Source organism: Barbus barbus (genome assembly GCF_936440315.1).
Source record: "Barbus barbus genome assembly, chromosome: 5".
Lineage (NCBI taxonomy): Eukaryota > Metazoa > Chordata > Actinopteri > Cypriniformes > Cyprinidae > Barbus > Barbus barbus.
The window spans coordinates 12593516-12615075 of record NC_136733.1 but is presented as its reverse complement, the minus strand read 5'-3'; the positions used below and the strand labels follow the sequence as shown (position 1 = coordinate 12615075).

General features: G+C 36.7%; 3 protein-coding genes and 1 long non-coding RNA gene across 6 annotated transcripts in view; 1 reads left to right on the top strand and 3 right to left on the bottom strand.

Moving 5' to 3' along the window:
* LOC306870329 (taperin-like) overlaps positions 1-3222 on the bottom strand; it is a 26924-nt gene extending 23702 nt beyond the window's left edge. The window contains exon 1 of the mRNA XM_079417538.1: positions 1086-3222. Coding sequence (XP_079273664.1) covers positions 1086-3065 — 1980 coding nt within the window. The 5' untranslated portion in view covers positions 3066-3222. The remainder of the gene's footprint in view (positions 1-1085) is intronic.
* Positions 1-20525, top strand: part of LOC306870330 (delta-aminolevulinic acid dehydratase-like) — a 21224-nt gene extending 699 nt beyond the window's left edge. The window contains exons 1-12 of one of the 3 annotated variants that reach the window (XM_079417540.1): positions 6476-6685; positions 8818-8940; positions 9069-9119; positions 12428-12524; positions 13614-13749; positions 14552-14635; positions 14753-14841; positions 14929-14984; positions 15127-15214; positions 15388-15474; positions 19658-19787; positions 19996-20525. In XM_079417540.1, the coding sequence (XP_079273666.1) occupies positions 8822-8940; positions 9069-9119; positions 12428-12524; positions 13614-13749; positions 14552-14635; positions 14753-14841; positions 14929-14984; positions 15127-15214; positions 15388-15474; positions 19658-19787; positions 19996-20054 (996 nt within the window). In that variant the 5' untranslated portion in view covers positions 6476-6685; positions 8818-8821 and the 3' untranslated portion in view covers positions 20055-20525. Of the gene's footprint in view, positions 1-6475; positions 6686-6919; positions 7056-8817; positions 8941-9068; positions 9120-12427; positions 12525-13613; positions 13750-14551; positions 14636-14752; positions 14842-14928; positions 14985-15126; positions 15215-15387; positions 15475-19657; positions 19788-19995 lie in introns of those variants that run through there. The other 2 variants (XM_079417539.1, XM_079417541.1) reach the window with 2 other exon arrangements.
* On the bottom strand, positions 5124-5824 carry LOC306869230 (transmembrane protein 203-like). Its single transcript, XM_079415904.1, has one exon. It carries the CDS (start codon positions 5681-5683, stop codon positions 5258-5260), a length of 426 nt encoding a protein of 141 aa, XP_079272030.1. The 5' UTR covers positions 5684-5824; the 3' UTR covers positions 5124-5257.
* Positions 20454-21560, bottom strand: LOC306870331. Its single transcript, XR_013784250.1, has 3 exons — positions 21421-21560; positions 20839-20919; positions 20454-20749 (listed from the first exon to the last, which is right to left on the bottom strand). It is a non-coding gene; the product is annotated as an uncharacterized lncRNA (long non-coding RNA).

The following is a 21560-nucleotide window of genomic DNA, read 5'->3' as shown; positions in this document are numbered from 1 at the left end:
AGATCCGATAGTTTTACAGTTTAATGCATTTTGTTATTCTTCTTCTTTAATACACTTTGTTATTTATCTATTGCGGCTAATAAATCAGAAGTCTTGCACATTCACAGAAAACAGTTTACTTCCGTGTTGCAAAATAAGATGGATAGCATAGAATCAAACAAGAAAAGTTATTACTTGTTTGGACTGATGTCTTGCAGGAGGTAAGCAGCAGGTATCTCAATGTAACCTGCATGTGTCATGACCACTACAAAATCCATGTTTTATGAGACGTGTATGGAACATCCAAACAGCTATATTGACACGTCTTGAATGATGCAGTGGTTAAGAATACGGTGAACCTTTGAACAGGTCATAAACACCCAACAAACATGTCTGAAAAACCTCTGTAAAGCCTTTTTTTTTGTGTATCTGCACAAATTTCAAACCTAAAAACAAACTGCTAAACCTTTAGTATAGGGATCAATTCTCAGCATTAACTACTTGGTATTAGCATGCCTATTATTAACATATTAGCTGTTTATTAGTACTTATAAAGCACATTCTACATGACCATATTCAACATCCCTTATCCTACCAAATACCTAAACTTAACTACCTCACTATTAATAAGGAGCCAATTAGAAGTTATTGAGGCAAAAGTCATAGTTAATAGTTTGTTAATGGCAAGAATTAAACCAGAATTTAAACATGTATTTAATCAAGACACTTGCCAGGACGGAAAGTGCATTCTTCTTAAAAGGATAGTTAACCCAAAATTTATAAAGTTCTGCTATTATTTACTTATCCTTATGTGGTGCCACAACTCATATGACTTTGTTTCTTTAGTGGAACACAAAATGAGATATTAGGCAGAATGAAAATGAAAGGTGACTGGGAGTGCCTAATGTTGCCTTTTGTGCTCCACAAAAGAAAAAAGTGATACAGGTTTTGAATGACATCAGGATGAGTAAATGATGACAGAATGTTTGTTTTGGGGTAAACGATACCTACTAAGCCACTTCATAAAGACATCCTATTTCTTTAATACATGTCTATAAAGTAAATGACCAATGTAGATATTATGTTAAATATGATACTATATTTACCTTTTTTCCTGTTGAGCCAGTCTTCGAGAGACAGGATCGCCCAAGGGAGAGGTAGCCCCCTATGACCTCTATCTCCTCTGCAGCAGGGTAACGCTTTTTAATCAGGGTTCCCAGATGGGCATAAGGGGCCTGTGGTGTGCTCTGAGACTCACTGACGACTTCTGGGGTCTCAGCAGGGCCAGACTGGGCCTCAGGCTTCCGTTTCGGAACAACTGTAAACGTATTTCCTTTGCGCCTCTGCACCGCAGGGCTCAGGACGGGTGGTGTGGTCTCCACGACTATGTCATCAATGTTTGTGATAGGCAGCTTATCGACCGGAGATTCCTTTGGAGATGGGACTGATTTGACGGGTGAGCCAATTGAGGGCGGAGAAACTGGGGCTGGAGAGGTGGGTGTGGCAGGTGGGGTATGTTGAGGAGACCCTGTTTTGGCTTCTATGGTCACCTTTTCTGTAAGCGTTGGTGTGGAGGGTATGAAGGAAGCGGGCGAGGGGGTTGGCACTGCAGGCTCTGAAGCTGCCACACCCACCAGGAGTCGTGGAGATGGGGGGGAAAGGACAGGGCTGGATGGGGCGGTGCTGCCAGGTGACGAAATGGCTGTGCGACTTTTGGGAACGACGGTAAAGGAATTGCGAGACTGGAGTCGCAAGTTGGCGAGTGCACGGGCCTGTAGATCACCAGGCGGAAGGAGAGAAAGATCCGGGCGAGGGGACGGGCGGATCTCAAAGCTGGGTGATAAGGGGGGTGATGTGGGGCTAGGAGTACAGTCGGCACGAGTCCAGCGGTGGCTCTCCGGAGAGCATGGCACCTTGGCTTTAGAGGCCCCATCTGTGCTGTCCCAGTCCCGTTCTCTAACAGGCTTGGACGGAGACCTCTCAGTGTCCTCCTTGGGATACACAGTAACACTTTGTCCCCCGCTCCCCTCGAAATGTCTACGTGCGGAAGACACTAACTGAGGGGATCCAGAAACGGGTGTACTACTCCCTGAGTCACAAGGAGAGGCGTGATGGTTGCTCATGGAAGACTGGACATTTTGGAAGACCTTGCTGTGCGGAGAGCCGGCTTGCGGAGACACTGGGTATTTTGGCACCACATCTGGCTTGGGTCTGGAGCTTGGCCTGATAGGACTAGAGTCCAAGTCCAGGAGGTTTTCCGTGCTGCGTGACTTGGCCTGCAACTTGCCATAATTCCTGTCAAATTTCTGTAACATGCGACTCACCCTTCCTTGCCCCTCCAGCGGGGCGGACGCCGGTCGTCCCAGCGTGCTGAGGTTCTCCTCGCTTTTACTAAGCGCAGTATCATAAATGACCACTTCCTTGGCGCGTATCTCCGTTACCGGACTACCTCTCCGGTCTAACAGGTCATTAAGAGAGCTGTATCCGCTCACCGTGCCGTTCTGCTGAAGTTTCGATGCATGCTTCAAACCACATCCTTCCGAGAAGTACTCCGGGTCGGATTCAATAATGATGATATTCTCAGCGCGTATAGTCCGTATCCCGGGAACGCCGCCGTATAACTCGAGGATGTGCTGAACCGGTCGCGCGGCGTTCTCTTGGCTCTGACGCTTCTTGCGTTCTTTTTCCAGTTTAATGAATGGGTTTTCCTGCAGCGGACCCAAGCTCTCTTGCAATACCAGGCTCTCGTGCGCTCCGTTGTCTCTCGCCGTTCTCTCCTCCGTGCGGCTCGGGTCCGCGGATGGCCAGTGCTCTTTTGTTTTCACCGGTGACAGATCCGGGCTTTTGGTCGCGCGCTTGGCAGCGGTAATGGTATAGTTCCTGCTAGAATGTGCGCTGCTAATATCATCCTTGCTTTTGCTGGCCGTTACCTCGCCGTTAAGTCGAGATGCGACGGACTCGGCACCTGCTCCGGACCCACCGCCCTTCGCCTTTCTCCGCTCAAGGATCTCGCGTTTCCAGGCCGGGATCCTCGGGCTCTCCTGCCCTGGCTCTTGGCGAAGAGCGCGAAGATCCCCGCCCGACATATTGGATTAACGGGTTTTATAGGGTACGTGTGAAACCAAATAATTTCTCGCCGTACCTGCAGCGCCTCTTCTTATTCGTACTCGTACATCATAGCAGCCGCAACAATGTATCCTGCATGATGATGATGTACCAGTCTACCGACACGACCCCGCCCTCGGAGTGTGACGTCAGCTTTTCGTCTCAGGGTGGACACCTCATTTGGTCATTTTGACTTGAGGCACACCTTTTGTTTTAACATATGCCCCGCCCCCTACTTTCTATTATTGTGAAGATTACAGCGAGCCCCGCCCATTTCATATCTTTAACCCTTTCATTATTTCGGAATGGTTTATGAGGCAAAACTACAAGCTGTTTGGAGCAATAAACAATAAGCAAGATAACATTAAGTGGAAAATATTTTTTTATTTCCTGTGTGTGTGTGTGTGTGTGTTGTGTGTGTGTGTGTGTGTGTGTGTGTGTGTGTGTGTGTGTGTGTGTGTGTGTGTGTGTGATGAAGTGACACTTGGGGAATAAAACGCATTCTGAATTTAATAAATTATCTGTTCTAAATGTTATGTAAAATAATATAAATGGCAATAAATTATACATAAGGTTTTTCATAAGAAACAAAGCAATAAAATGTAAGAAATGTTAAACAATTATTATTATTATTATTATTATCTACATTTCAAATACGGAGAGTTGTAATGTTCTCTTGACCATGGGGTGGTGCAACTATTTGTCGCTGTTATAATCTAGTTTTAATCCGAAAAAAATGAAAATAAATATAACAAAATAAATAAATATATGTGTAAATACATGATTACAGTAGACCTACTGTTTTTCGAATGCAACTAATACGAAGGTGACTGACAGGATGAAAACGGATTGTTTGATCAAAGAAATCAGATTTTTTAAAAAGTAGAATATGCCATATAATGACGTGGTGCGACTAATGTCCTCGTCACTCTCATAATCCGGTTTTAATCAGATTAATTAAAAGGCACAGAAATAAAGATTATAGCAAGGCATCATAAGTACAGCGCGTCAAGTTATTCATAGGCTGTAGCCTATTATGCACCTGAGCATTCTGTAAATTTAGATAACCTCATAATCAGGAAGGGACGGCAGGAAAAATTGTTCATTTAAGATTAGGGTGTACGACCTTTAGTACAGCTGTTGGCATTTACAGCCACAATGGGTTGCAGTAGGTAGGCCTACTGCATGTCCAGTTCATGATTTCAAAACTGCCTAAACATATGTTCAAGGAAATTATTTTACGCTATCACAAACCAAAAAATAACATTTTACAGCAACACAGCCTTGCTAACAGGTAATAAATATAAATGCTTTCTGAGTATATGATATTTTTATATAAAGTAACAGGAAGGTTGTTCATCAGATGTCCTTTATGCTTTTTGTTTAATATTGAGACACTGTAACAGGAGTGTTGTTTGCATTAGATGTTATTTATCCCTTTAGTTTACGATAGAATATTGCTTTTTTAATTTTAATTAGAGATCATTTTCTATTTTTCTTGAGAAATTATATATTTTAGAAAACATGTTTCACTACATCCGTAAGGATATGTATGTGATGAATTTGAAACTAGCTGCTCTTTAATTATATAAATGTACCCCAAACATCATAACATTTTATAAATGTATACTTGCATGGTTTGTCCTGAGTGGGGCTCCTATAATGAGACAAATAAGAAATTGCAAGATTAAATAAGTCTATAGTGCCATCTAGTGATTAATATAGGATTTACATATATTTTTTACACATCGGCTTATTTAGAATTTTCCTCTCAAAAACCTCAATCAACCCACTAACTTTTCTAAATAAACAAATCAATTTTGGTCACTCCAAGGCATGGTCATAACAAACCAAGGAAGTTCAAAAGTGTTGAATGTTGATCGTTTATTTATAACTGTACAAACAATAGAATGTATTAACACAGATAAAGCAACATTGACAGTATTCAGAAAAAATCCAGACCAAATCTCTCACAGCACTTAAGGACAATAATAATAATCAAAATTGCACATTATTTTAAGCATTGTTTATGATGCCATTTGAATACAAAAAAAAAAGAAAAAAAAAAAGTTCACAATGATTTTGCAGTTCACAACGATTCACTCCTCCTGGTTTGAATGACACCTGCAGGAGTCACACAAGTCCACTGGCATGTGTGCAGACGTTTTGTCCTTTAATTGACACGACAAGCACGAATCATGAGCAGCTGCAGAAGGATGAAAAGTGGGGAAACGATAAGACCGAACCACAAATCACTTTGTGCTTGGTTCTGTTCGGCCAATTTCTGACATAGCAGCACCTCACACACCAGCTTGAGGCTGAGCACGGTCAGCACCCACAGCAAGCGCAGGACCGCCAGCCGCTTCTCTCCTTCTTGATAGAGGCGGATGGATACAATGGCTGTGAAGTAAGTGCTGAGGCCATCAGCTGCAAACAAGGGTGAGAAGACAAGCCACCAGCTCATCTCAAGAGTCTGCTTGTCCACGTCCATGTGTAGGGCCACCAGCACGCTGAAGACCAGCAGTGCACCCAAATGGAGGAACAGCTCGAATGTGGCAAAGCCCAGCCATTGCACCAGCTCTCGCAGAGAGAACAGCATTATTAATGGGACACCACGGAGTGTTGTTTACTAGGAGACTAAGGTCAAAACACTAGCCTAAGAAACTGGAAGAGAAGCATTTAAGGGGCATTCAAGTCTATGAAAAATCCTCCACTTATGAGTGTTTCACTATTTTGGCAGCATCATGCTCTTTTGAAGATGGACTAGGTCCACCTTATGACTTCTGATGCATTTGACTGTCAAAACCTGAAAAAAGGAAGAAAAAGAGTTCATTATCAAGACCAAAAACAATTCAACTACAATTCAAGTTCGGAAATCATTGTATGTAAATCAACTGATACGATTGTATACTTGATTAAGTCACATTGTCTGTTTTCTGTGACTATGATTAACATTTAAATCAATACAGTCACTATCCTCAACATCATAGCTATTGCATCTTTAATATACATCATAATCCAGGTTAACACTATGCAGATAAACACTTTATTAGTCAATTAACGTCCATCATTTTGCTGAATTGAATGTGTAACGTTAAGTATAAACAAGCGAGCTGTCAGTTAGCATATGATGACGAGTATTAAATGTGCTAATAATATACTGAAAAAACCTTTTACCTCACAGATATCGTTCACGGTGATGGTTAAAGACAAATATATAACCGCAAGCTACATTTTCAAAGGTTCGGTCATGAACGGGTGGGTTGACAGCGGTGGATAAGCAGCTGTAAAGAACACAAGCTAGCTGAGATGAGCTATTTACCTTCCAATAGGGAAGGGGAAATATCGCGAGATCTCCAATGCGAGTCGTGAGAAATATCGCGAGATCCTTGAAAGAGTATTGTCTACGGAGGCAGAAAGAGTACTGAAATGCCAGAAAAGGGATAAGCGCCAGAATGACTAGCATGAAACTGAGGAATGAGACAACGGGCGGGGCTTATCTGTCCCAGCTAGTTTACTATTTTAACTCTGTATTTTCTTTTCTATGATGCATCATTAAAGTTCACTGCTGAAATAAAACGCATACAGCGCTATCACTCTGGTAAGTTACCTGTTATTTTTCGCCGCGCTATCAATTAAGTTACAGGCGTGTGATTTAATTATAAAGATTAAACATTATATAAAGCTTGCGGGAGGATATTTGTATTTATATCTCAGATACAAGAGCATAGCATTTAAATATTTATAAGATATATATTTAAAAAATAGTATAAAAACGTATTGAAATTTGTAGCTAAATGAAGAATTTGCCTTTTTGAGCCATCAAGCGCCACCTGGAGGAATAGTTTCTTCTGAGAGGAAACAGTTGACCGCATGCAACCTTCTCCTCTCAGAATGAAATGCACATGCGTTTGAGGTTCGAGGAGCAATACTTTAGTTAGCAAGATCCATTAGCGGTGACAAAACACAAAGTAAGTTAATCTCAGTTGTATAATTTTACGTCTTTTAAGAAATGCTTGAATTATTATGCCTTTTACAAGCTTCGTGTATCTGTAACATTTACATTATACAGTATTTATATGCAGTGTTGAGAACGATCACTATTAACTAAGTGGAACTTAGAGATGTTAGACCGAGAGTGTAAGACGATTGTTTAACCGTTTCACGATTATTGACATTTCAACATTTAGCTATGAAAAATTAGTCACGAGTTCAACTTATGCAATATGCATGCTTGCATTATTAAGATCTCCTGCTTAACCATTGCATACATTTTTTAATTTACATACATCTATTATTAGTGTACCTATATATATATATATATATATATATATATATATATATATATATATATATATATATATATATATTAAAAAAATTGGTGTGGGTTGCATCCAAACTCCAAAACACTTAAGTAAGTTATACATACCATGTACATCTCAAGTTTGTTTGAGTAGATAATTGATTGACCATAAATATTTTTTATGTGCAAAATGAGATGTTCTTTCTTTTAAATATGTTTTCTTAAGCGGGTGAATGAATGGTTCTTGTCTGCAAAGAGAGCATTTCTGCATGCTTGCGTCTATTGTATGGCTAGAACGTGTCAGAGTCTCTTTGCTCATTCATTCAGATTTATAAAAACATCGGACAGAAAAACTGAATTGCTCCCAACCACTCTGAATGTGAATATAGTTTTTTAATAGATTCTTTTTCCCCAAATCAATATTTCATTGTCATTATCACTATTTCTAATGCTTAATGATGTAAACGTCTGAGTAAAATGAATAATTTAATAATTTTAGGCTTTGAACATTTAAAAAATTCACAAAAATCTGACCTTTCATTGGAGAATAAGAATTTAAAATGGGGGGGAAATATCATTATGAAATAAATGTTTTTCTCTAATACACATTGGCCACAATAAACCGCACCCTTTTATTCAATACTTTTTGAAAGCTCCATTTGCCAGTTTAGCAGCTCTAAGTTTTCTCCTATAATGCCTGATGAGGTTAGAGAACACCTGATAAGAGATCAGAGACCATTCCTTCATCCAGAATCACTCCAGACCCTGTAAATTCCCAGCTCCATGTTGGTGCTTCTTCTCTTCAGTTCAGCCCACTCATTTTCTACAGGGTTCAGATTAGAAGACTGGAATGGCCATAGAAGAGGCCCATTTTTGTGTTGTTTTTGAGGTTTGTGTTTGGATTATTGTACAGTTGTAAGATCCAAATATGGCCCATTATAAGATTTCTAACAGAGTCAGTCACTTATTGATTTTTTTATCTGTTGGTATTTGATAGAATCAGCGATGCCATGTGTCTAAACAAGATGTCCAGGACCTCCATCAGAAATATAGGCCCACAACATCAAAAATACAACAGTATATTTCATTGTACACATGGGGTACTTTTTATCCCTGTGTTCACCAAACCCATCTTGAGTGTTTGCTGCTAAAAAGCTCATTTTTTAGTTTCATCTGACCATAGAAGCCAGTCCCATTTGAAGTTTCAGTCGTGTCTGATAACTGAATATGCAGGAGTTTGTTTTTGGATGAGCTAGGAGAATTGTTCTTGAAACCCTCCCGAGCAACATGTAGTGATGTAGGTGCTGTTTGCAAATGATTAAGCAAATGATTAATAGTGTTTATTTCTGTTACATATGTAGCTATGATTCATAATTCTGCAGTTATGTAGATTGTGTCAGTAATTGTTTGTCTTCTGTTTGAATCTACAGGACAATGTCACAGCCGGCAGACTCAATTCTACACAGCGGTTACTTTCACCCCACTCTCCGATACTGGCAGACCTGTGCTTCAGACCTCAGACCAGATAACCTCATATATCCTATCTTCATCACGTAATGACTTCTCTCTATATATTTATTTGATGATGGTATATAGGTTCAGGAGTTATGTTTTTGTTATTTTTAGTTCGTTTGAATGAATAGAAATAGTTATTATGTCTCTCTCTGAATGACTTTAACAGTGACAGTCCTGATGCAGTGGAACCAATTGCAAGTCTACCTGGTCAAGCGAGGTATCATTCTTCACTGCTAGCAAACACATTTTCTCATTGACATTTTAGAGATGTGATTTGTGTTACTTCCTGTTTCGTGTCAGTTAGTCTACTGAACTACTACTACTTCTGTAATCTGTTAACGTAGTAACAAGTATCATTGAATTTGCTATTGGATTAAAGAAATTTAATGGATTATTAATAGAGTTTTTTCTTAAAGTATCAAGAGGACTTTAACTTTTACAGAGTTTACCTAAATTAGGTTATCACTTGATAGGGGGTAGCAAGTTTAATAGCTATGAATTATGATTATGCAATTAATTAATTCATAATGTATATTAGTTTAATCATATTTCTTTCAGTTATCTTAATTTTGATGTTTTGAATGCAGTTTTCATAATAGACTCTAAGGAAGGTTATAAGTAAACATTTTTAAATGTACAAGATGTGTATGGTTGATATAACAAAGATGTATGCATGTAAAGTTGGGCTGGTGTTCTGAGATAAGCTTCAGGCAGGGTGGAGCTGGAGGTAGCCAACAAAGCACAAAGATAAACCAAGGATCCGTTTATTCTGGGTGGTTAAGTCCCTTTGCATTGCACAAGTAGTGAGTGTCAGGAGGTCTGGGTGTTTGGTCATGTAATATAGATTGTGTTCAGAATGGGATGCTGTTATTCTGGTTACTGCATACTTTTTGAAACTAACTGCTATGTGAAACGATGCATATTATGCAGCAATTAACATTTAGTAAACCACAGCATTTTGAATTCAACATCAAAGACCATGCCATACTAAGAGGTTCATCCATATTACTATGAATGCAATGCCCTATATGGCAGCTCTAGTAAATCTTCGAAATAAAAGAGCCAGCTGGCAATTGTAAAAGTCATCATGTCATTACAGCTGCTTTTAGAAGAAAATGGGTAATATCCTAAAACTTGTGCTTAGAACGGCACATAACTCTAGTGTATCATATATATATATATATAATATATCAGTGGGGATTTCTTTAAGACTGCAAGGGAAGCTCGGCTTCCCCTATAATGTCAAAAATGTATGGTCAAATATGTACTATTGTGTTAACATTTTATTGATTAAAAATGCGTTAGAACACGTTCATCTCGAAGACGAGTTCGTTCAGAATCAGCTCATATATTCCCGTAGCGTCTCAGTGTATTTCCCTGTTGAAGCCTAGCGTCCATTGACTTCAATGGGGCTGCTTTGAACAGTTTTTTTCAGTGCTTCGAAACTAGACGGTCATTGGATAAATGCTGCGATTATGTCCCGCCCCCGGACGCTCAGCGTCTCTGGGGGTGAATGGAGGAGTGGGCGGGGCTGGACTCCGGGCTTCTGCGTGATGATTGGAGGGTTTGTCGAAAGACTGCATCTCCTTTTGATTGACAGCGATTTTGTACTATAAGAAGTCGCTGATGCTGAAGCTATTCCAGCTCAGTCCCATAGTGGACTTTGCAAGTGTAGTCAAAAGACAAACTGCTGCAACCTATTTCTTGGTATTTGCTTGGCGAAATTGCTAGCCAATTTGCATTATACATTTCACACAATTATACACCAAATTCCTTGTTTCAGTTTAACTTAATTCCCACATTTCCTCCGTCGAGTTTAATATCTTTTTTTCGATCGTTTGTTCATTCATTCATACAGTAGGCCAGGCTAGCGTCATAGGGGTGAACTAGCCAGCTAGCAAACTGCACACGTAGGGCAGAATTTACGTATAGATAAATGGACAATTTTTATGATGTAGGCCGAAAATGAGCTTCCCCTCTTTGAAAGACCAGCAGCCGCCACTGATATATATATATATATATTAGGGCTGCACAATTAATCGTATTTCTAATCGCGATTACGATTATGGATGCCACGATTAATTTACATAATCGTTCAAAGCCGCGATTACAAAAATAAATAAACAATTAAAGATGCCTACTTGGATTATTCTTGGGGCTTGCAGCGCGGGGTTTAACAAACTCAAACACACTGGATAAAATACATTTTGTCTAACTGATAGTCGTTGTCACTCTGTTGTGCTTGATAGATATGCGGAACAAAATAGCGGTACTTATATCCGCTCGCCTCTAAAGCAGCGCGATCTTAGAGCGAATGTGACCAGTCGCGATGACGCGCTAAACAACGCTGTGAAATCCAGTAAGAAGCACTCGAGTTCAGCGCAGAGTTCTCCAGTGCAAAGCACGTCTCTTTAATTTAAACTAGTTTAAAGCCAAATAAATCCGAGCTGTTATTCTCATCAACACTGATGCATAAACAGTGCAACAACGATCCACAAATCACCCACATTTACCATAGTTTTACTGTAGTAACACTAACGGTAACAATGGTACTGTGGCAGAAAAGTAGGATATTCATATTGATTATTATTAATATACTAAATATATTAAAGGAGTAATGGAATATAATTACATTATTGTGTTAATTATTCTATCAGTTGATGTGGATTTGTAATTGACTGAATGTCTTTAGGCTACTGTTTATCAATGCAAACATCATAGAAGCCATATAGTTAGGCTACTTTTTTACCATGGTAATGAGGTGCTGTACTTTTGGTTATGTATAAAAGATGAGGCTGTTACAGTTTTCACAATGGTACTGTCAAATGTACATCTGCATCCCAACTCAAGCTCCTGCTACTCTGAACTCAAGATCCTGTTCTAATGTGCATTTCTAAGAGACAAAACTTGTAATCTTACATGTTCAGTGCTACCAAATCAGGTGCTGGTGCCACCGCTCTCCAATGTTTTTTAGTCTGGAGCCCTGATAATACCAATTGTACTGTAAAATGTTACTGTAATTTGAAATTTGTTTCATTTGTCTGTTTAATTGTAAATTAAATGTATAGCTTTAGTAAACCATTTTTTCTTTTTCTTTTAGTTTTAGTATAACATTATTATACCATGCATAATTTTATCTTTTTTTTGTTGTTGTTTAAAGAAGAAACCAAACCAATGTATAGTTGACATTTGAGGCTCAATGCTATAGAAAAGTTCAGGAAGAGTGTTTTCAGCCTTCTTTTATATATATATATATATGTGTATATATATTATATAAAAATATGGCATGCAGCTTCAAACAATGGCATAAATCTGTTAAAAAATAATCGTTATTAATAATCGCAATCTCAAGGGAATAATCGACAATTATGATTTTTGTCATAACCGTGCAGCCCTAATATATATATATATATATATATATATATATATATATATATATATATATATAGAAAAAAACTCATACCATAGTATTGTTAAGACATCTTAGTCAAGTTATGACACATGATGTTTTTGTGTATTTTTCAGATATGGTGTAAATACGATAGTGGGTTTACTTCGTCCCCTTGTGGATAAAGGCCTGAAGTGTGTGCTGATTTTTGGAGTTCCAGCAAAAGTTGTGAAGGTCGGTGAGAAGTTTGTTATAATTTCATTTATATTAGGGGTGTAAAGCTATTAAAAGCTATTTTTAATCAAATTAATTACACAATGTGGTGATTAATTTAATTAATTGCACATCAAATTTGACTAACACTTTACCCCCAAAAGAAAATGTAATGTCATTATTGTGTTAAATGAGAGAGGCATCAAATAGACATTACAAAAAGTAGCTTTAGAAAGAAAGATTTTATTAGATTCAACATAGAATTTATTACGCATAAAGTTTTAGGCTACAATGCCCATGATTTATTTTTTTTTTTTTTTCAGAAACTGCATCTAAATAAGATATTTATTGCAGCATAGGTGCATACTGCTGTTACAATTGCATAAATAATTCCATGAGATTAATGGATTTTAAATGAGTAGCTCATTCAAAAGAGCTCATTCAAAAATGAAAATTCTGTCGTCATTTATTTTGTTGTTTCAAACCAGTATGACTTTCTTTTATGGAACATAAAATATTATTTTTTTTGTTCGTACAATGAATGTCAATGGTAAGCAAAAAAATGTGGTTAACAATATTCTTCAAAATATCTTCACAATTCTAACTGGCATTTTGTGGTGATTACTGGTTCTGTGCAGATTTTGAACAAGCCTATTGGTTTACCCGATTCGTCCAAATCACTGGTGGCGGGTGCAGCATTCTATATTTTCCATGCAGGGTGAAATTTTTTGCCTATGCATTTATTTGTGCATTAAATTAGATATATGTGTGTATTTGTTTAAAATATATGTTCATTTTGTTCAGTGTAATAGTGAATCACAGCATGCCTTTATGCTTTTAACTCAATGAGAGTGAAATAAATCTCTGAATCCGAAGATGCTGTTGTGTTGTCTGTCTCTTCTTCTCTCCTCCACTCTACAGCACACCGCACTCTCTTTTGTAGCATTTTTCAATAATGTAATGGGAACTAACCGGTTCTGAAACAGGGGGTTTCATGTCCTTTAATAATTTCAATGTGATATTTTTTCCATAACTAATTGATTAAATGAACTAATTAAATTAACACTGAATCGATAGCCCTAGATTTTGTCGTCTTGTTTGTTTTCCTAGGATGAGAGGGGCTCTGGGGCGGACACAGATGACACTCCTGCAGTGCTGGCTGTGAAGAAACTGAGGAGCACATTCCCTGATCTTGTGTTGGCCTGTGATGTGTGCCTTTGCCCCTACACCTCTCATGGCCACTGTGGTTAGTTTCAGTACTGGATCTGTTTACCGTTTTTTTTTCTCAATTGAAATGGCCAATATTGTAAGACAGTAATTATTTCATGTTATGGATTACAACCAAAAATGTATAATACAATTTCTATTCTACTTTGTCTTAATAAATTAAAAATAAAACACTAAAAGCTAAAATACATCAGGTGAATTTAGGCATCATAATGCACAGTATTAAAAAAATAAAAATGTTCATTTTAAAATTCTAAAGAAACATTAAGATTCTAAACATACATTTAAAAGTGCTGTTAAATTATAATTGTTTTTAAAAAACTTACTTAAAGAAGTGTTTGATTATGGCAAAGGCAATCAAATTGTAAAAATAGGGGAAATTAACATTAATAAACAATCAATAAGGAAATAAATCTTTAATATTGGCTGATAACTAATAGGCTACCAATAATCAATATTGTGCATTCCAGTTTTTTTTTTTTTTTTTAAAGCAACTAGTACTTCTTTAACATTTTTTTTTTTCACATAAGATGAAGACTCCCTATAATGGTGGCTGCCATGTTGAGATCACATGACCATCTGAGCACTACTGGCTTATAATGTCTTATTTTTCATTCTATTCGTATTTTTAACCAAAAGCATTACTTAAGCATGATGCAGCATCCATGTATAGAGCCCAAGAGCACTGTTGTAACTGCCAGTGAAACAACAAATTGCACCTTTAAACATAAATAATTAATTGCCTGGTATTTTTAAATAAACTCTTTACGGTGATACTACCATAGTCTATGAATTGTGACTTTCTCTATGGCACCTTTAAGGAATCCTGCGTGAAGATGGCAGCTTGGATAATGCTGCCAGCTGTCTGAGGTTAGCTGAAGTAGCTCTGGCTTATGCTCGAGCAGGTTAGTTCTAAATTCTATTCATCTGTAGCCAATTACACATAATATGTGCATTTTTGAGTAATAGGTTTAAAGAAGTCATCTTCATCACATTCTGTCAATGCTTTTTTCTTCCCCTAGGATGCCATATCATCGCCCCTTCAGATATGATGGATGGACGGATTGCAGCCATTAAGCAAGCTCTAATTGCCAATGATCTTGGCAACAAGGTTGAGAGAAATCTCACTTCTGGGTGCAAACAAAAGTGTTAAATTGAAAACAGCAGATACTGACTCAATCTCTTTGTCCTTTCTTAGGTGTCAGTGCTGAGCTACAGTGCTAAATTTGCCTCATGCTACTATGGACCATTCAGGTAGTGTACTTCTAATGATTCCCTTTAGAATGTAATAGTGGACCACCTTCTTAGTTTTTATAAATTTATAGATGATTGAAAACAATAGGATTTTCGTAAACCAATTTTAAAAATGTCTCTTTTTTTTTCTTTACATTTGAAGAGATGCTGCACAATCTAAACCTGCATTTGGAGACAGACGATGTTATCAGCTGCCCCCTGGTGCCAGAGGCCTAGCACTGCGGGCCTGTGTAAGAGAAAATCATTCAAATTAAATAACTTTTTTTTTCCCAGTGTTCACACATTTCCTTTTAAAACATGATCTAAATTCAGAAATGGGCACTTTGACTAGACCCGTGTTTTTTTTTATTGTATGGAATGCTCCAATTGAAGTATTAGCATGGTTTTCCTTCTTTGCTGGTAGGACCGGGATGTGAAAGAAGGTGCTGACATGCTGATGGTGAAACCTGGATTACCATATCTTGATATTGTGAGAGAGGTTAAGAATAAGGTAATAACGTTTTTGCTTCATGTTATATTCTGAGAACATTTTCTTCATGCTCAGAAAATCTTATTTTACATTGTACAGTGCCAAAAAGTATTTGGACACTTTGGATACTCCACCAAAAAATGAAAATACTCTCATCATTTACTCACCATCATGACATAATGTATGACTTTTTTCTTTAGTTGAACACGAAGATTTTTCAAAAACCACACAAGGCAAACGAAACTTCCATATTACTCATCTCATACAAGCTTCAGAATATACTTGCGTCACGCTTCACAATGTGCTGATGTTTACATCAAGCATGAACTCATGAACTTGAGTATGACCATTGGCCTGAAGCAGTGCTTTATAGTTAAAAATATTAGTATTTTCTCACAAACACCTATTGTTTTGCTTCTCAAGACAGTGAGTCACATGGATTACTGTCATGTTCATTTTGTGTGGTTTTTGAAGCATCAACTTTGGAGGTCCTGTATACTGATTTTCATTTTTGGGTGGAGTATCCCTTTAATGCATCCTTAAAAATGCATGAGTGTCTTTGCAATTTATAATGAAATATCAAACCTATGTTTAACAAAATATAGCACAAAACTTTCTGAATGCAAAAAGTATTTGTAAACTTAGCAGGCCTACAGGGATGGCAAACTCTTGGAGACTCTTGCTCTTGGAGGGCCACTTTCCTGCAGGTTCAGCTTCAGATGAAACTCGCATGAACCAGCTCAGCAAGATCTTTAAAGGAGTAGTTTACTCAAAAATAGGGATGCATCAATCCGATACTCAGGATCGGTATTGGCTCCGATATGGTCATTTTCTGCGGATCGGTATCGATCAGACGAGACCGATCCAAATCCGATATTGTGCGTATACTATTCAGTGTTATTGTTGAGCCCCACGAAAGGCACAAAAACATTATAAAGCACCATAAAGTTTTTGTGCACTATATTTCAAGTGTTCTGAAGCTGCTCCATAGTTTAATCTGAGGTACAAATGAATATTTAAATCGTTAAATTCAAGTTCAGGTAAACTTGAATTTAACTTGAATTTATTCTCTGCTGCGGCTGTCTGTCATCATCCTCCATTCAGCATTCAAACTGCGTGTTGCGTTCGGTTACTACAGTCAAACTCTCTTCAAGAGCGCACCGTAACTGAGGTTTAAAACTGCTAAAAGAAAAGTCTTAATAAACTAACGCACAGATTTAATACACTACGCATCAATATCTTTTCCCTTTGTATTTTGAACTTTTCTGTGTGGACTCGGAGGGCTGCACAGCCTGCGCGCTGTGACTCCGTGTTGTTTCAAGTGCATCATTCCGCGCACGGTGCTTTGCGCCACTCTGTATTGGAGCCTTTCGTTTTATAATTAGTGCTGTTAAATGATTAATCGCGATTAATCGCATCCAAAATAAAAGTTTTTGTTTACATAATATGTGTGTGTACTGTGCATATTTATTATGTATATGGGACCCCCCCCCCCCCAAAAAAGCTTTGTGAATTTAGTATTTTTTCATGTCATTACATTGTTTAGAGCATTAGAAACAAAATTAAAATTAACATTTTTGAAAAATTATATTTTATTAATATTTTTTTCTATGTCCTCTGTAGAGGACACTAGGACTAAGTTTTTCTAAAAATAAAATGTCATGAATAGACATCAAAAAGGCTAAAACAATGGGATTTTGTTTTAAATCACCAATACATTTTTAGGTTTCAGGATTTTTTTCTTATAAACTTTGTTTAAGGATGATTCTCAACTATGTTATAAAATATATGACAGAATGATTTGATATACCATTTTGTTTTATGCAATATGTCTGTACAAATTTCCATAAACTGGTTTTCCCATTAAACACAGTGTATCTATACTGTATCTAATTTGCATATTAATGGGTTGCTGTTGGGACAGGATGTTGAAAAAAGAATTGTCATAATGGGAGTAATAATTGGCCAGATTTTCATAATAATATCTAATATTTAATAACAAAATAGATATATAATTTATTTTCCTATTCAATTGTAATGTCTCCCAAAATGCATAATAAACATAATTTTAGTCCCGGTGTCCTCTACAGTGGACATGTATGAAATGATGTCCTGTTTCATAACAGGAAGTCATATTTGAATTTGAAAACCCATAACATTTTCCTGAGATGTTGCTTTATGACAAACAATTAGAAAATTATTCAGATTTAAATGACATTTACAAAATATAATCATATTTCCGTAAGGATGTAAAATGTTTCACTAAATGAAATTTAGCCGTCTTTAAAGACCGAGGAGAGGGAGTGGTCATGGTGAAACTTCCAATCATTTAGTATCTCTGTAAAGCCCTGAATGTGCTCTGTACAGGACATCCAGACTTACAACTGTGACATGTGAGGTCTCAGAGAAATTCACTGAAATAGAATGTCCACTACAGAGGCAAAAACTCCATAGCTGGGTCTCAGGAGGATATATAAAGACACACACATACAGCATATATTTACATGTATTTGCATGTATATATTTATATTCATATACATTATATCATATATAAATATATAAACGTAACATATTTTTCTTAAATAGATACATGCATGTGTGTGTATTTTTATACATATATATATATATATATATATATATATATATATAAAATAAATACACAGTACACACACATATATTATGTAAACAAAAACGTTTATTTTGGATGCGATTAATCGGTTGACAGCACTATTTATAATACTTTTGCGCAATGAACGATTATTAAAAGTCTTTCTTGTTCTGTCCTGTCTATCATATGTTGCTGCCTTCATTACTGTGCTATAGATCAATGGTTTTCAATCCTGGTCCTGGGGACCCACTGCTCTGCACATTTTATGTCTCCCTTATCTGACACACTCAAAGTCAATTCATGGATCTCTCTCCTAACGAGCTGATGATCTGAATCAGGTGTGTTAAATTAGGGAGACATACAAAATGTGCAGAGCAGTGGGTCCCGAGGACCAGGATTGAAACCACCTCTATAGATTTAAAAGAAATGTCTTTTAATTTAATTTTATTTGCTTGTTTTTTCATGTATGTATTTTACAACAATACAAAGAGCAATGTGTACCATTTTATCAGATTTAGTCCTACAATTATTCACTTGGTTCACTAGGTTTTATCAAATTATTGTGCGCCCGTGATTTTTCTAGAGTATCTTTTGCTGCTGAATTATCCACTAACCTAGTTTATAATAGTATTTTTGTCATAGATTATAATTTTTTCATTTGTTATTTTTCATTAAAATGAAGTTATCTATATCTAGTAAATTGTGTTTAACACACAAAAGAGTGACGATCAGGTCAACACAGAGAAGTATAGAAATTGTACATCGATTTAAAAAAAAAAAAAAAACACGCTGGTATCGGATTGGATCGGTATCGGCAGATACTCAGAATTTTCGGGATCGGATCGGTTCTGAAAAAATGGTATCGTTGCATCCCTACTCAAAAATGAATATTTGCAGGAAATTTACTCACCCTCAGGCCATCCAATATGTAAATGAGTTTGTTTCTTAATCGGAACAGATTTTCATAGGATCCTCTACTGTGAATGGGTGTCGTCAAAATGACACACACAGTCCAAACAGCTGATATTATTCATAATATTGCTATCTGCAAGTCATCTCATCTGAATCAGGATAGAAATATGCACAAATCGAGCACACTTTATAAGCAAAAAACGTTCTAAACAAATATGTGAATTTTGATGTAAAATGCAAAAAGGGGATGCTGTTTTCACTTGAGGAAGTGTTATTACGGATTATGGTCTTGCATTTTGGCCAGAAGTTAATGGTTCATTTGTTTGTCACAAACATGCAGCTTTTCACTTTACAAGACATTAATTGATGGACTGGAGTCGCGACAAAGTATTGTGATGTTTTTATCATCTATTTGGATTCTCATTTCTGATGAAGAAACAAACTTATCTAAATCTTTAATGGCCTGAGGGGAGTAAATTTCCAGCATTTTTGGATGCACTGTTTTTTTAAGTTTACTTTAACAGGAAGTTGTGTTGAAACTGAGCTCATCTGGACAGTGGCCCTCTAACAGCAAAGTGCCTCAAAGCACTCCAAACAGTTTGCCGCAAAAACTAAACAATGTCATTTATTTGCCTAATGTTTTTTGCTAGTCTTAATACTTTTGAGTTCTCTATCTCCCATCAGCACCCTACTCATCCGCTGGCAGTGTATAATGTATCAGGCGAGTTTGCCATGTTGTGGCATGGAGCTGAAGCTGGAGCTTTTGACCTGCGCACTGCAGTTATGGAGGCTATGACTGCCTTCCGTCGAGCAGGTGAGAAGGGGGTCAGGGATAAAGTAAATTGTTTGAATCTGTTGAGGCCAGGTTCTCATAAAATGCATGAATATAACAATTGCAGTGCTTTTGGGCAGGACCTTGGTGTCTTTTACTTTTTAATGTTTTTTAATGCCTCAAAAATGGATGGTTTACAGGTAATACTAAATACTCTTTAAGTATTTTCACACTATTTTCTTTCTTTCAGGAGCTGACATCATTATCACCTACTACACTCCACAATTACTCACATGGTTAACAGAGTAATATGTTGGTTCTGCTATATGAATGAACTTGGATAATACCAAATCTACATTGAAAGCAACTATTACTACACAAATCAACAACTTTTTCCAATTTTTTTTATTTGATTTATGTATCTAGTTATAAACACATTCAATCAGCTTTGGTTTTTATACTTTTCTCTAATTTTGGCAAGATTTTTTTAGTCTTTTTTGTAGTGTACAGATGTTAAATCGGTCATTTATTTCCTAAATGTGTTTGATTACATCACGGATTTGTTGTCATTTTAATGTGCTTCTATAACACTGGAAATAGACCTCAGGTTTGTAATTACAGCTGTTTAGTTTTCAAATCAGTGTACAAATAATCACATTAACATATGAAGTCCTGTTGGCATTTCCACTTTAAGTTTTACATTGTTTCATGTAGTGCATCTTCTAAATGTTTATAACTAAAAAGATACGAATAAAGCAAGAAGTAAACATCTTTTTTTATTATTATGCTTTATTTACTGAACAGGTTATCAGAAATGCCCCTCCCCTTCAAAGAGTTTACAGGCAATTCATCATTGCTGTCAGTATATGAAAAATATTGGAAATATGAATTTATCTTAAGTGTTTTAATTCTAATTTTAAAAAGTGCTGCTTATATAGGAGCCATACTGAATGAGGAAGGGTGACTTGGTAGAGGTGCCCTTGAGACTGACCAAACTTGGTGTCCTGCAGAACAAAAAAGAAATTAGAAGTACCTAAACTTTTATCCGAATCCTTCTTGACTATTTGTAAAGTAATATCCATATATTACTTACTGATAGCATGTCTCCCAGTGTTTGTGGCTCTTTTTGAGGATGTAAGACATGAAGCCAACCTCTCAGCCAGGTAAGAAAACCCTTGAGCACATAAATAATATTTCACATTATTAAGCAACTGTGTGTTCATACTAGCACCATTACATCCGCATTTGATAAAAGAACACGGATGGAACTGTTGGGTAAGAGTAAACAAAACAATGAAAATAAATAAATGGACACGATGTGTACTGTACTATTGGAATATTTTGGATGCAGTCGTAAAGTACATTATACTAGGGGGACAACATACAATAAGTTATAGAGTGGTTCTTAACACATCTATTAAGACTGGCTTATTGTGCTTTTTTCCACTACCTGCTCATGTAAAGTGATATGAGCAGTGTCAGATTTCTTATGCATACATGTTCTTAATAAGCCATTAAGTTAGATGTTGCAATAATAATAAAGTCTTAGTAGTTTGTTTACATGTTCATTATATGTAAACCTGCGTAGATAATATAATTCGAAAGATTAAAGTTTCTAATAATTAAAAAGAAAAATAATTACACTGTTAGAGAGCTAAATTTAGGGTTAACTTACCTCTCATAATCAGTCATAGTAACATAGCTTATTTTGTCTTATTCAAATGGGTGCTCTAATACATAATCTAATGTACCTGAGATATTCTACGACACACTGCACGTAAATATTTTCTGTGATCGACTACTGTGACCTTGCCT

What these genes read in the sequence shown, in the direction of transcription:
- LOC306869230 (XM_079415904.1), bottom strand. Translation starts at nt 5,683, where the DNA reads ATGCTGTTCTCTCTGCGAGAGCTGGTGCAATGGCTGGGCTTTGCCACA.